Source organism: Ascaphus truei, chromosome 2, assembly GCF_040206685.1.
Source record: "Ascaphus truei isolate aAscTru1 chromosome 2, aAscTru1.hap1, whole genome shotgun sequence".
Classification (NCBI taxonomy): Eukaryota; Metazoa; Chordata; class Amphibia; order Anura; family Ascaphidae; genus Ascaphus; species Ascaphus truei.
This window is the reverse complement of record NC_134484.1, coordinates 1,396,450-1,409,919: the sequence shown is the minus strand read 5'-3', so window position 1 is coordinate 1,409,919 and position 13,470 is coordinate 1,396,450. Positions and strand designations below refer to the sequence as shown.

Here is a 13,470-nt window from a genome sequence, read left to right as displayed (position 1 = left end):
GTGCGTGCTCCGTATAGTGACTCTGCCCTGTGTGTGTGCGTGCTCCGTATAGTGACTCTGCCCTGTGTGTGTGCGTGCTTCGTATAGTGACTCTGCCCTGTGTGTGCGTGCTCCGTATAGTGACTCTGCCCTGTGTGTGTGCGTGCTCCGTATAGTGACTCTGCCCTGTGTGTGTGCGTGCTCTGTATAGTGACTCTGCCCTGTGTGTGTGCGTGCTCCGTATAGTGACTCTGCCATCTGTGTGTGCGTGCTCCGTATAGTGACTCTGCCCTGTGTGTGCGTGCTCAGTATAGTGACTCTGCCATCTGTGTGTGCGTGCTCAGTATAGTGACTCTGCCATCTGTGTGTGCGTGCTCAGTATAGTGACTCTGCCCTGTGTGTGCGTGCTCCGTATAGTGACTCTGCCCTGTGTGTGTGCGTGCTCCGTATAGTGACTCTGCCCTGTGTGTGTGCGTGCTCCGTATAGTGACTCTGCCCTGTGTGTGTGCGTGCTCCGTATAGTGACTCTGCCCTGTGTGTACGTGCTCCGTATAGTGACTCTGCCCTGTGTGTGTGCATGCTCCGTATAGTGACTCTGCCCTGTGTGCGTGCTCCGTATAGTGACTCTGCCCTGTGTGTGCGTGCTCAGTATAGTGACTCTGCCCTGTGTGTGTGCGTGCTCCGTATAGTGACTCTGCCCTGTGTGTGTGTGCATGCTCCGTATAGTGACTCTGCCCTCTGTGTGCGTGCTCCGTATAGTGACTCTGCCCTGTGTGTGTGCGTGCTCCGTATAGTGACTCTGCCCTGTGTGTGTGCGTGCTCCGTATAGTGACTCTGCCCTCTGTGTGTGCGTGCTCAGTATAGTGACTCTGCCCTGTGTGTGTGCGTGCTCAGTATAGTGACTCTGCCCTGTGTGTGCGTGCTCCGTATAGTGACTCTGCCCTGTGTGTGTGCATGCTCCGTATAGTGACTCTGCCCTGTGTGTGTGGGTGCTCCGTATAGTGACTCTGCCCTGTGTGTGTGCGTGCTCTGTATAGTGACTCTGCTCTGTGTGTGACTCTGCCCTGTGTTCGTGCGTGCTCCGTATAGTGACTCTGCCCTATATGTGTGGGTGCTCCGTATAGTGACTCTGCCCTGTGTGTGTGCGTGCTCCGTATAGTGACTCTGCCCTGTGTGTGCGTGCTCCGTATAGTGACTCTGCCCTGTGTGTGCATGCTCCGTATAGCGACTCTGCCCTGTGTGTGTGCGTGCTCCGTATAGTGACTCTGCCCTGTGTGTGCGTGCTCCGTATAGTGACTCTGCCCTGTGTGTGTGCGTGCTCCGTATAGTGACTCTGCCCTGTGTGTGCGTGCTCCGTATAGTGACTCTGCCCTGTGTGTGCGTGCTCCGTATAGCGACTCTGCCCTGTGTGTGTGCGTGCTCCGTATAGTGACTCTGCCCTGTGTGTGCGTGCTCCGTATAGTGACTCTGCCCTGTGTGTGTGCGTGCTCTGTATAGTGACTCTGCTCTGTGTGTGACTCTGCCCTGTGTTCGTGCGTGCTCCGTATAGTGACTCTGCCCTATATGTGTGGGTGCTCCGTATAGTGACTCTGCCCTGTGTGTGTGCGTGCTCCGTATAGTGACTCTGCCCTGTGTGTGCGTGCTCCGTATAGTGACTCTGCCCTGTGTGTGCGTGCTCCGTATAGCGACTCTGCCCTGTGTGTGTGCGTGCTCCGTATAGTGACTCTGCCCTGTGTGTGTGCGTGCTCCGTATAGTGACTCTGCCCTGTGTGTGTGCGTGCTCCGTATAGTGACTCTGCCCTGTGTGTGCGTGCTCCGTATAGTGACTCTGCCCTGTGTGTGCGTGCTCCGTATAGCGACTCTGCCCTGTGTGTGTGCCTGCTCCGTATAGTGACTCTGCCCTGTGTGTGCGTGCTCCGTATAGTGACTCTGCCCTGTGTGTGTGCGTGCTCCGTATAGTGACTCTGCCCTGTGTGTGCATGCTCCGTATAGTGACACTGCCCTGTGTGTGTGCGTGCTCTGTATAGTGACTCTGCCCTGTGTGCACGTGCGTGCTCAGTATAGTGACTCTGTCCGGTGTGTGTGCGTGCTCAGTATAGTGACTCTGCTCTGTGTGTGTGCGTGCTCCGTATAGTGACTCTGCCCTGTGTGTGTGCTCCGTATAGTGACTCTGCCCTGTGTGCGTGCTCTGTATAGTGACTCTGCCCTCTGTGTGCGTGCTCCGTATAGTGACTCTGCCCTGTGTGTGTGCTCCGTATAGTGACTCTGCCCTGTGTGCGTGCTCCGTATAGTGACTCTGCCCTCTGTGTGCGTGCTCCGTATAGTGACTCTGCCCTGTGTGCGTGCTCCGTATAGTGACTCTGCCCTGTGTGTGTGCGTGCTCCGTATAGTGACTCTGCCCTGTGTGTCTGCGTGCTCCGTATAGTGACTCTGCCCTGTGTGTGTGCGTGCTCCGTATAGTGACTCTGCCCTGTGTGTGTGCGTGCTCCGTATAGTGACTCTGCCCTGTGTGTGTGCGTGCTCCGTATAGTGACTCTGCCGTGTGTGTTCGTGCTCCGTATAGTGACTCTGCCCTGTGTGTGTGCGTGCTCCGTATAGTGACTCTGCCCTGTGTGTGTGCGTGCTCCGTATAGTGACTCTGCCGTGTGTGTTCGTGCTCCGTATAGTGACTCTGCCCTGTGTGTATGCGTGCTCCGTATAGTGACTCTGCCCTGTGTGTGCGTGCTACGTATAGTGACTCTGCTCTGTGTGTGACTCTGCCCTTTGTGCGCGTGCGTGCTCCGTATAGTGACTCTGCCCTGTGTGTGTATGTGCTCAGTATAGTGACTCTGAACTGTGTGTGTGCGTGCTCCGTATAGTGACTCTGCCCTGTGTGTGCGTGCTCAGTATAGTGACTCTGCCCTGTGTGTGCGTGCTCCGTATAGTGACTCTGCCCAGTGTGTGTGCGTGCTCCGTATAGTGACTCTGCCCTGTGTGTGTGCGTGCTCCGTATAGTGACTCTGCCCTGTGTGTGTGCATGCTCCGTATAGTGACTCTGCCCTGTGTGTGTGCGTGCTCTGTATAGTGACTCTGCCCTGTGTGTGTGCATGCTCCGTATAGTGACTCTGCCCTCTGTGTGTGCGTGCTCCGTATAGTGACTCTGCCCTGTGTGTGCGTGCTCAGTATAGTGACTCTGCCCTGTGTGTGCGTGCTCCGTATAGTGACTCTGCCCTGTGTGTGTGCGTGCTCCGTATAGTGACTCTGCCCTGTGTGTGTGCGTGCTCCGTATAGTGACTCTGCCCTCTGTGTGTGCGTGCTCCGTATAGTGACTCTGCCCTGTGTGTGCGTGCTCAGTATAGTGACTCTGCCCTGTGTGTGCGTGCTCCGTATAGTGACTCTGCCCAGTGTGTGTGCGTGCTCCGTATAGTGACTCTGCCCTGTGTGTGTGCGTGCTCCGTATAGTGACTCTGCCCTGTGTGTGTGTGCGCTCAGTATAGTGACTCTGCCCTGTGTGTGTGAGTGTTCCGTATAGTGACTCTGCCCTGTGTGTGTGCGTGCTCCGTATAGTGACTCTGCCCTGTGTGTGTGCGTGCTCCGTATAGTGACTCTGCCCTGTGTGTGTGCGTGCTCCGTATAGTGACTCTGCCCTGTGTGTGTGCGTGCTCCGTATAGTGACTCTGCCCTGTGTGTGTGCGTGCTTCGTATAGTGACTCTGCCCTGTGTGTGCGTGCTCCGTATAGTGACTCTGCCCTGTGTGTGTGCGTGCTCCGTATAGTGACTCTGCCCTGTGTGTGTGCGTGCTCTGTATAGTGACTCTGCCCTGTGTGTGTGCGTGCTCCGTATAGTGACTCTGCCATCTGTGTGTGCGTGCTCCGTATAGTGACTCTGCCCTGTGTGTGCGTGCTCAGTATAGTGACTCTGCCATCTGTGTGTGCGTGCTCAGTATAGTGACTCTGCCATCTGTGTGTGCGTGCTCAGTATAGTGACTCTGCCCTGTGTGTGCGTGCTCCGTATAGTGACTCTGCCCTGTGTGTGTGCGTGCTCCGTATAGTGACTCTGCCCTGTGTGTGTGCGTGCTCCGTATAGTGACTCTGCCCTGTGTGTGTGCGTGCTCCGTATAGTGACTCTGCCCTGTGTGTGCGTGCTCCGTATAGTGACTCTGCCCTGTGTGTGTGCATGCTCCGTATAGTGACTCTGCCCTGTGTGCGTGCTCCGTATAGTGACTCTGCCCTGTGTGTGCGTGCTCAGTATAGTGACTCTGCCCTGTGTGTGTGCGTGCTCCGTATAGTGACTCTGCCCTGTGTGTGTGCATGCTCCGTATAGTGACTCTGCCCTGTGTGTGTGCGTGCTCCGTATAGTGACTCTGCCCTGTGTGTGTGTGCATGCTCCGTATAGTGACTCTGCCCTCTGTGTGCGTGCTCCGTATAGTGACTCTGCCCTGTGTGTGTGCGTGCTCCGTATAGTGACTCTGCCCTGTGTGTGTGCGTGCTCCGTATAGTGACTCTGCCCTCTGTGTGTGCGTGCTCAGTATAGTGACTCTGCCCTGTGTGTGTGCGTGCTCAGTATAGTGACTCTGCCCTGTGTGTGCGTGCTCCGTATAGTGACTCTGCCCTGTGTGTGTGCGTGCTCCGTATATTGACTCTGCCCTGTGTGTGTGTGCATGCTCCGTATAGTGACTCTGCCCTGTGTGCGTGCTCCGTATAGTGACTCTGCCCTGTGATTGTGCATGCTCCGTATAGTGACTCTGCCCTGTGTGTCTGCGTGCTCCGTATAGTGACTCTGCCCTGTGTGTGTGCGTGCTCCGTATAGTGACTCTGCCCTGTGTGTGTGCGTGCTCCGTATAGTGACTCTGCCCTGTGTGTCTGCGTGCTCCGTATAGTGACTCTGCCCTGTGTGTGTGCATGCTCCGTATAGTGACTCTGCCCTGTGTGTCTGCGTGCTCCGTATAGTGACTCTGCCCTGTGTGTGTGCGTGCTCCGTATAGTGACTCTGCCCTGTGTGTGTGCGTGCTCCGTATAGTGACTCTGCCCTGTGTGTGCGTGCTCCATATAGTGACTCTGCCCTGTGTGTGTGTGCTCCATATAGTAACTCTGCTCTGTGTGTGACTCTGCCCTGTGTGCGCATGCGTGCTCAGTATAGTGACTCTGCCCTGTGTGTGTGCGTGCTCCGTATAGTGACTCTGCTCTGTGTGTGACTCTGTCCTGTGTGCACATGCGTGCTCAGTATAGTGACTCTGCCCTGTGTGTGTGCGTGCTCCGTATAGTGACTCTGCCCTGTGTGTGTGCGTGCTCCGTATAGTGACTCTGCCCTGTGTGTGTGCGTGCTCTGTTTAGTGACTCTGCACTGTGTGTGTGCGTGCTCCGTATAGTGACTCTGCCCTGTGTGTGCGTGCTCCGTATAGTGACTCTGCCCTGTGTGTGCGTGCTCTGTATAGTGACTCTGCCCTATGTGTCTGCGTGCTCCGTATAGTGGCTCTGCCCTGTGTGTGCGTGCTCTGTATAGTGACTCTGCCCTGTGTGTGTGCGTGCTCCGTATAGTGACTCTGCCCTGTGTGTGCGTTCTCTGTATAGTGACTCTGCTGTGTGTGACTCTGCCCTGTGTGCGCGTGCGTGCTCAGTATAGTGACTCTGCTCTGTGTGTGTGTGCTCCGTATAGTGACTCTGCCCTCTGTGTGCGTGCTCAGTATAGTGACTCTGCCCAGTGTGTGTGCGTGCTCCGTATAGTGACTCTGCCCTCTGTGTGCGTGCTCCGTATAGTGACTCTGCCCTGTGTGTGACTCTGCCCTGTGTGCGCTCAGTATAGTGACTCTGCCCTGTGTGTGTGCGTGCTCCGTATAGTGACTCTGCCCTGTGTGTGTGCTTGCTCCGTATAGTGACTCTGGTAGGGGTAGCTGGGGGACCTAATAAAGAGAAATCCCAGCTATTTACCCCTAAAAAAACATGTAACTTGGCGGTCCTAGTAATATTTCCACCAGCCAAATGTCCTTAATATCTGGGGAAGAACAGGGAAAGTGCAAATGTAACCCAGGTCTGTAAGAATGTATTTCACAGCCTGTATTCTGTCTTCCCTGTGACAATCCTCCCCCCAGATTAGATATCTAGTATTGTGTGGTGATGGAATTAACATGTCAGCCCTGCATATTGTATTGTATTGTATTGCTTGCTTGGTTGGTGGGCGGGGGAGGGGACATTATGGGCCCGGCTATGGGTTGGGAGTATATAAGAGCTTGCTTGGTTGGTGGGCGGGGAGGGGACATTATGGGCCGGCTATGGGTTGGGAGCATATAAGAGCTTGCTTGGTTGGTGGGCGGGGGAGGGGACATTATGGGCCCGGCTATGGGTTGGGAGTATATAAGAGCTTGCTTGGTTGGTGGGTGGGGGAGGGGACATTATGGACTCGGCTGTGGGTTGGGAGTATATAAGAGCTTGCTTGGTTGGTGGGCGGGGGAGGGGACATTATGGGCCCGGCTTTGGGTTGGGAGTATTGTATTGTATTGTATTGTATTGTATGTCTTTATTTATATAGCGCCATTAATGTACATAGCGCTTCACAGTAGTAATACATGGGGTAATCAAATAAATAACAGATAATATAAATAACAGATCATGGGAATAAGTGCTTCAGACATAAAAGTAACATTAAGGAAGAGGAGTCCCTGCCCCGAGGAGCTTACAGTCTAATTGGTAGGTAGGGAGAACGTACAGAGACAGGAGGAGGGAGTTCTGGTAAGTGTGTCTGCAGGGGGCCAAGCTTTATGTATCATGTGTTCAGAATATCCACAGTGCTATTCATATGCTTCTTTAAGCAAGTGTGTCTTAAGTTGGGTCTTAAAGGTAGATAGAGAGGGTGCTAGTCGGGTACTGAGGGGAAGGGCATTCCAGAGGTGTGGGGCAGTCAGTGAAAAAGGTTTAAGGCGGGAGAGGTGCTTTAGATACAAAGGGGGTAGAAAGAAGACATCCTTGAGCAGAACGCAAGAGTCTGGATGGTGCATATCGAGAAATTAGGGCTGAGATGTAAGGAGGGGCAGAAGAGTGTAAAGCTTTAAAAGTGAGGAGAAGAATGGAGTGTGAGATGCAGGATTTGATCGGAAGCCAGGAGAGGGATTTCAGGAGGGGAGATGCTGAGACAGATCTAGGAAAGAGTAGAGTGATTCTGGCAGCAGCGTTTAGGATAGATTGTAGGGGAGACAGGTGAGAGGCAGGAAGGACGGACAGCAGGAGGTTACAGTAATGAAGACGGGAGAGAATGAGGGCCTGAGTCAGAGTTTTAGCAGTCGAGCAACAGAGGAAAGGGCGTATCTTTGTTATATTGCGGAGGAAAAAGCGACAGGTTTTAGAAATGTTTTGAATGTGAGGGGCGAATGTGAGAGAGGAGTCGAGTGTGACCCCTAGGCAGCGTGCTTGGGCTACTGGGTGAATGATCGTAGTTCCAACAGTAATGTGGAAGGCGGAAGTAGGGCCAGGTTTGGGAGGAAGTATGAGGAGTTCTGTTTTAGCCATGTTGAGTTTAAGGCGGCGGAGGGCCATCCAGGATGATATAGCAGAGAGACATTCAGAAACTTTGGTTTGTACAGCAGGTGTAAGGTCGGGTGTTGAAAAGTATATTTGTGTGTCATCAGCATCACCCAAAAGATGTAATTAGGTCACCTAGAGAGAGTGGGAGGGAGTTTCTGTAATCCCTTTGGCTGAACTGTTCTATAGAAAAGATATGATCAGAACAAAGGAATGGCACTAGTTAATAGAATCAGTTACCAGGTCTGAGCCCCAGGCACTGTTTCTCTTGGCTGGCTACCCTTGCTCAATGTTAAAGTATAGCCACCAAGGGGCATATAAGGAACACTGTTGATCAGAGCTGGAGACTAACAGAGGGAGAGACACTCTGGGAAGGAGTGTGGAGCTGGACTGTGACCAGCTGGAGGTACATGTCAGAGGGGCTGCTGTGTGTTCAGCACACTGATACCCTGAAGCAGAGAAGCGGACAGGGGAAACCCATTTGAAGTGGGTCCCTGCACCTATGAAAGGTAGATCTCATCCCCCAGAACCCCGTAAGTGTGTAGATTTTTGTATTTTGTATTCTTGTGTGTTTCCGAGGTCTTATCCCAATAAACCTCATTTTATTTCACTGCCTTGTTTTGCCTTGTGACTGATCCCTTAAATATAAATGGTGTTAAAAGACCTGGTCTCCCATGACAGGCTTTGCTCCTGAGAATGAGAAGACACAGAGACACGTGGCGGACGCTTCTCCCACCGCGGTTCTGTTGCGTATAACAGACGTTGGGTAATTACCGTGCCCCTGCCAGGTCGGCAAAGTATGGCAGGGAAAATAGTAAATAACATTCCCACATAGTGTGAGCAAATTCCCCCGTCTCAGCCAGGTCTGCAACCCCGCCCGTCCCCATTATCTCTTAGTACACAGTGCTTCTGCTGCAGCCTGGGATTCTGGGTAATATAATAACCCTCAAAGTGATGGCATTGAGAGGGTAACACGCAGTACTTTCAGAAATACTCTGCAGTATCTGATTGTTCGGGTGCCCCCCGTGCCCCCGTGGCTCCTGTGGCTCCCGCGTCTCCGTAAAACCCCAGGCCTGCCCGTGTCTCCGTGCCACACTGCGCGTCTCACCTCGGAAGTACGATGCCAGCGCCAGCATGAGCCCGACAGCCTGGTGGTTATTCTGCCCGTCGCTGCAGGGGGCGCTCAGAACCAGGGACTCGGTGCTGGCTGCACGCGGCGCCCGCAGGATCCCGTACACATTGGTACCCTTCACCATCTGCAGACAGAAACATCACAACCATCATCATCATCACACTGCACCGAGACCTTACCGCGGCCGGGCCACTGACCGATGCGGCCGGGCCACCGACCGGTGCGGCCGGGCCACCGACCGGTGCGGCCGGGCCACCGACCGGTGCGGCCGGGCCACCGACCGGTGCGGCCGGGCCACCGACCGGTGCGGCCGGGCCACCGACCGGTGCGGCCGGGCCACCGACCGGTGCGGCCGGGCCACCGACCGGTGCGGCCGGGCCACCGACCGGTGCGGCCGGGCCACCGACCGGTGCGGCCGGGCCACCGACCGGTGCGGCCGGGCCACCGACCGGTGCGGCCGGGCCACCGACCGGTGCGGCCGGGCCACCGACCGGTGCGGCCGGGCCACCGACCGGTGCGGCCGGGCCACCGACCGGTGCGGCCGGGCCACCGACCGGTGCGGCCGGGCCACCGACCGGTGCGGCCGGGCCACCGACCGGTGCGGCCGGGCCACCGACCGGTGCGGCCGAGCCACCGACCGGTGCGGCCGAGCCACCGACCGGTGCGGCCGGGCCACCGACCGGTGCGGACGGGCCACCGACCGGTGCGGCCGGGAGCATTGCATCTGCTGAAAATCCTAGGGAAGGCGTTATTTATTGACTTGTACAGCGCCCGCCTTACCAGAGCGCTGTACATTGGTTATTAAAGCTTCCTTTGTTGGTGGGCGGGGGGGGAGGGGACATTATGGGCTCGGCTATGGGATGGGAGTATATAAGAGCTTGCTTGGTTGGTGGGCGGGGAGGGGACATTATGGGCCCGGCTTTGGGTTGGGAGTATATAAGAGCTTCCTTTGTTGGTGGGCGGGGGAGGGGACATTATGGGCTCGGCTATGGGATGGGAGTATATAAGAGCTTGCTTGGTTGGTGGGCGGGGGAGGGGACATTATGGGCCCGGCTTTGGGTTGGGAGTATATAAGAGCTTGCTTGGTTGGTGGGCGGGGGAGGGGACATTATGGGCCGGCTATGGGTTGGGAGTATATAAGAGCTTGCTTGGTTGGTGGGCGGGGAGGGGACATTATGGGCCCGGCTTTGGGTTGGGAGTATATAAGAGCTTGCTTGGTTGGTGGGCGGGGGAGGGGACATTATGGGCCGGCTATGGGTTGGGAGTATATAAGAGCTTGCTTGGTTGGTGGGCGGGGAGGGGACATTATGGGCCCGGCTTTGGGTTGGGAGTATATAAGAGCTTGCTTGGTTGGTGGGCGGGGGAGGGGACATTATGGGCCGGCTATGGGTTGGGAGTATATAAGAGCTTCCTTGGTTGGTGGGCGGGGAGGGGACATTATGGGCCTGGCTATGGGTTGGGAGTATATAAGAGCTTGCTTGGTTGGTGGGCGGGGAGGGGACATTATGGGCCGGCTATGGGTTGGGAGTATATAAGAGCTTGCTTGGTTGGTGGGCGGGGGAGGGGATATTATGGGCTCGGCTATGGGTTGGGAGTATATAAGAGCTTGCTTGGTTGGTGGGCGGGGGAGGGGACATTATGGGCCGGCTATGGGTCTGGAGTATATAAGAGCTTGCTTGGTTGGTGGCGGGGGAGGGGACATTATGGGCCTGGCTATGGGTTGGGAGTATATAAGAGCTTGCTTGGTTGGTGGGCGGGGGAGGGGACATTATGGGCCGGCTATGGGTTGGGAGTATATAAGAGCTTCCTTGGTTGTTGGGCGGGGGAGGGGATATTATGGGCTCGGCTATGGGTTGGGAGTATATAAGAGCTTGCTTGGTTGGTGGGCGGGGGAGGGGACATTATGGGCTCGGCTATGGGTTGGGAGTATATAAGAGCTTGCTTGGTTGGTGGGCGGGGGAGGGGACATTATGGGCCCGGCTATGGGTTGGGAGTATATAAGAGCTTGCTTGGTTGGTGGGCGGGGAGGGGACATTATGGGCCGGCTTTGGGTTGGGAGTATATAAGAGCTTCCTTGGTTGGTGGGCGGGGAGGGGACATTATGGGCCTGGCTATGGGTTGGGAGTATATAAGAGCTTGCTTGGTTGGTGGGCGGGGAGGGGACATTATGGGCCGGCTATGGGTTGGGAGCATATAAGAGCTTGCTTGGTTGGTGGGCGGGGGAGGGGACATTATGGGCCCGGCTATGGGTTGGGAGTATATAAGAGCTTGCTTGGTTGGTGGGCGGGGGAGGGAACATTATGGGCCGGCTATGGGTTGGGAGTATATAAGAGCTTCCTTGGTTGTTGGGCGGGGGAGGGGATATAATGGGCTCGGCTATGGGTTGGGAGTATATAAGAGCATGCTTGGTTGGTGGGCGGGGGAGGGGACATTATGGGCTCGGCTATGGGTTGGGAGTATATAAGAGCTTGCTTGGTTGGTGGGCGGGGGAGGGGACATTATGGGCCCGGCTATGGGTTGGGAGTATATAAGAGCTTGCTTGGTTGGTGGGCGGGGAGGGGACATTATGGGCCGGCTATGGGTTGGGAGCATATAAGAGCTTGCTTGGTTGGTGGGCGGGGGAGGGGACATTATGGGCCCGGCTATGGGTTGGGAGTATATAAGAGCTTGCTTGGTTGGTGGGCGGGGGAGGGAACATTATGGGCCAGGCTATGGGTTGGGAGTATATAAGAGCTTGCTTGGTTGGTGGGCGGGGGAGGGGACATTATGGGCCGGCTATGGGATGGGAGTATATAAGAGCTTGCTTGGTTGGTGGGCGGGGGAGGGGACATTATGGGCCCGGCTATGGGTTGGGAGTATATAAGAGCTTGCTTGGTTGGTGGGCGGGGGAGGGGACATTATGGGCCTGGCTTTGGGTTGGGAGTATATAAGAGCTTGCTTGGTTGGTGGGCGGGGAGGGGACATTATGGGCCGGCTATGGGTTGGGAGAACATAAGAGCTTCCATGGTTGTTGGGCGGGGGAGGGGATATTGTGGGCTCGGCTATGGGTTGGGAGTATATAAGAGCTTGCTTGGTTGGTGGGCGGGGGAGGGGACATTATGGGCCCGGTTATGGGTTGGGAGTATATAAGAGTTGGGTTGGTGGGCATGGGAGGGGACATTATGGGCCTGGCTTTGGGTTGGGAGTATATAACAGCTTGCTTGGTTGGTGGGCGGGGGAGGGAACATTATGGGCCCGGTTATGGGTTGGGAGTATATAAGAGTTGGGTTGGTGGGCATGGGAGGGGACATTATGGGCCTGGCTTTGGGTTGGGAGTATATAACAGCTTGCTTGGTTGGTGGGCGGGGGAGTAGACATTATGGGCCGGCTATGGGTTGGGAGTATATAAGAGCTTGCTTGGTTGGTGGGCGGGGAGGGGACATTATGGGCCCGGCTATGGGTTGGGAGTATATAAGAGCTTCCTTTGTTGGTGGGCGGGGGAGGGGACATTATGGGCTCGGCTATGGGATGGGAGTATATAAGAGCTTGCTTGGTTGGTGGGCGGGGGAGGGGACATTATGGGCCCGGCTTTGGGTTGGGAGTATATAAGAGCTTCCTTGGTTGGTGGGCGGGGAGGGGACATTATGGGCCTGGCTATGGGTTGGGAGTATATAAGAGCTTGCTTGGTTGGTGGGCGGGGGAGGGGACATTATGGGCCGGCTATGGGTTGGGAGTATATAAGAGCTTCCTTGGTTGTTGGGCGGGGGAGGGGATATTATGGGCTCGGCTATGGGTTGGGAGTATATAAGAGCTTGCTTGGTTGGTGGGCGGGGGAGGGGACATTATAGGCTCGGCTATGGGTTGGGAGTATATAAGAGCTTGCTTGGTTGGTGGGCGGGGGAGGGGACATTATGGGCCCGGCTATGGGTTGGGAGTATATAAGAGCTTGCTTGGTTGGTGGGCGGGGAGGGGACATTATGGGCCAGCTTTGGGTTGGGAGTATATAAGAGCTTCCTTGGTTGGTGGGCGGGGAGGGGACATTATGGGCCTGGCTATGGGTTGGGAGTATATAAGAGCTTGCTTGGTTGGTGGGAGGGGACATTATGGGCCGGCTATGGGTTGGGAGTATATAAGAGCTTGCTTGGTTGGTGGGCGGGGGAGGGGACATTATGGGCCCGGCTATGGGTTGGGAGTATATAAAAGCTTGCTAGGTTGGTGGGCGGGGGAGGGGACATTATGGGCCCGGCTATGGGTTGGGAGTATATAAGAGCTTGCTTGGTTGGTGGGCGGGGGAGGGAACATTATGGGCCCGGCTATGGGTTGGGAGTATATAAGAGCTTGCTTGGTTGGTGGGCGGGGGAGGGGACATTATGGGCCGGCTATGGGATGGGAGTATATAAGAGCTTGCTTGGTTGGTGGGCGGGGAGGGGACATTATGGGCCCGGCTATGGGTTGGGAGTATATAAGAGCTTGCTTGGTTGGTGGGCGGGGGAGGGGACATTATGGGCCTGGCTTTGGGTTGGGAGTATATAAGAGCTTGCTTGGTTGGTGGGTGGGGAGGGGACATTATGGGCCGGCTATGGGTTGGGAGTACATAAGAGCTTCCATGGTTGTTGGGCGGGGGAGGGGATATTGTGGGCTCGGCTATGGGTTGGGAGTATATAAGAGCTTGCTTGGTTGGTGGGCGGGGGAGGGGACATTATGGGCCCGGTTATGGGTTGGGAGTATATAAGAGTTGGGTTAGTGGGCATGGGAGGGGACATTATGGGCCTGGCTTTGGGTTGGGAGTATATAACAGCTTGCTTGGTTGGTGGGCGGGGGAGGGAACATTATGGGCCCGGTTATGGGTTGGTAGTATATAAGAGTTGGGTTGGTGGGCATGGGAGGGGA

At 55.7% G+C, this 13,470-nt stretch overlaps 1 protein-coding gene across 1 annotated transcript in view; it reads right to left on the bottom strand.

The window, feature by feature from the left end:
- Positions 1–13,470, bottom strand: part of GPAA1 (glycosylphosphatidylinositol anchor attachment 1) — a 104,969-nt gene that overhangs the window by 73,688 nt on the left and 17,811 nt on the right. Inside the window, 1 exon segment of the mRNA XM_075580933.1 lies at positions 8,578–8,725. Coding sequence (XP_075437048.1) covers positions 8,578–8,725 — 148 coding nt within the window.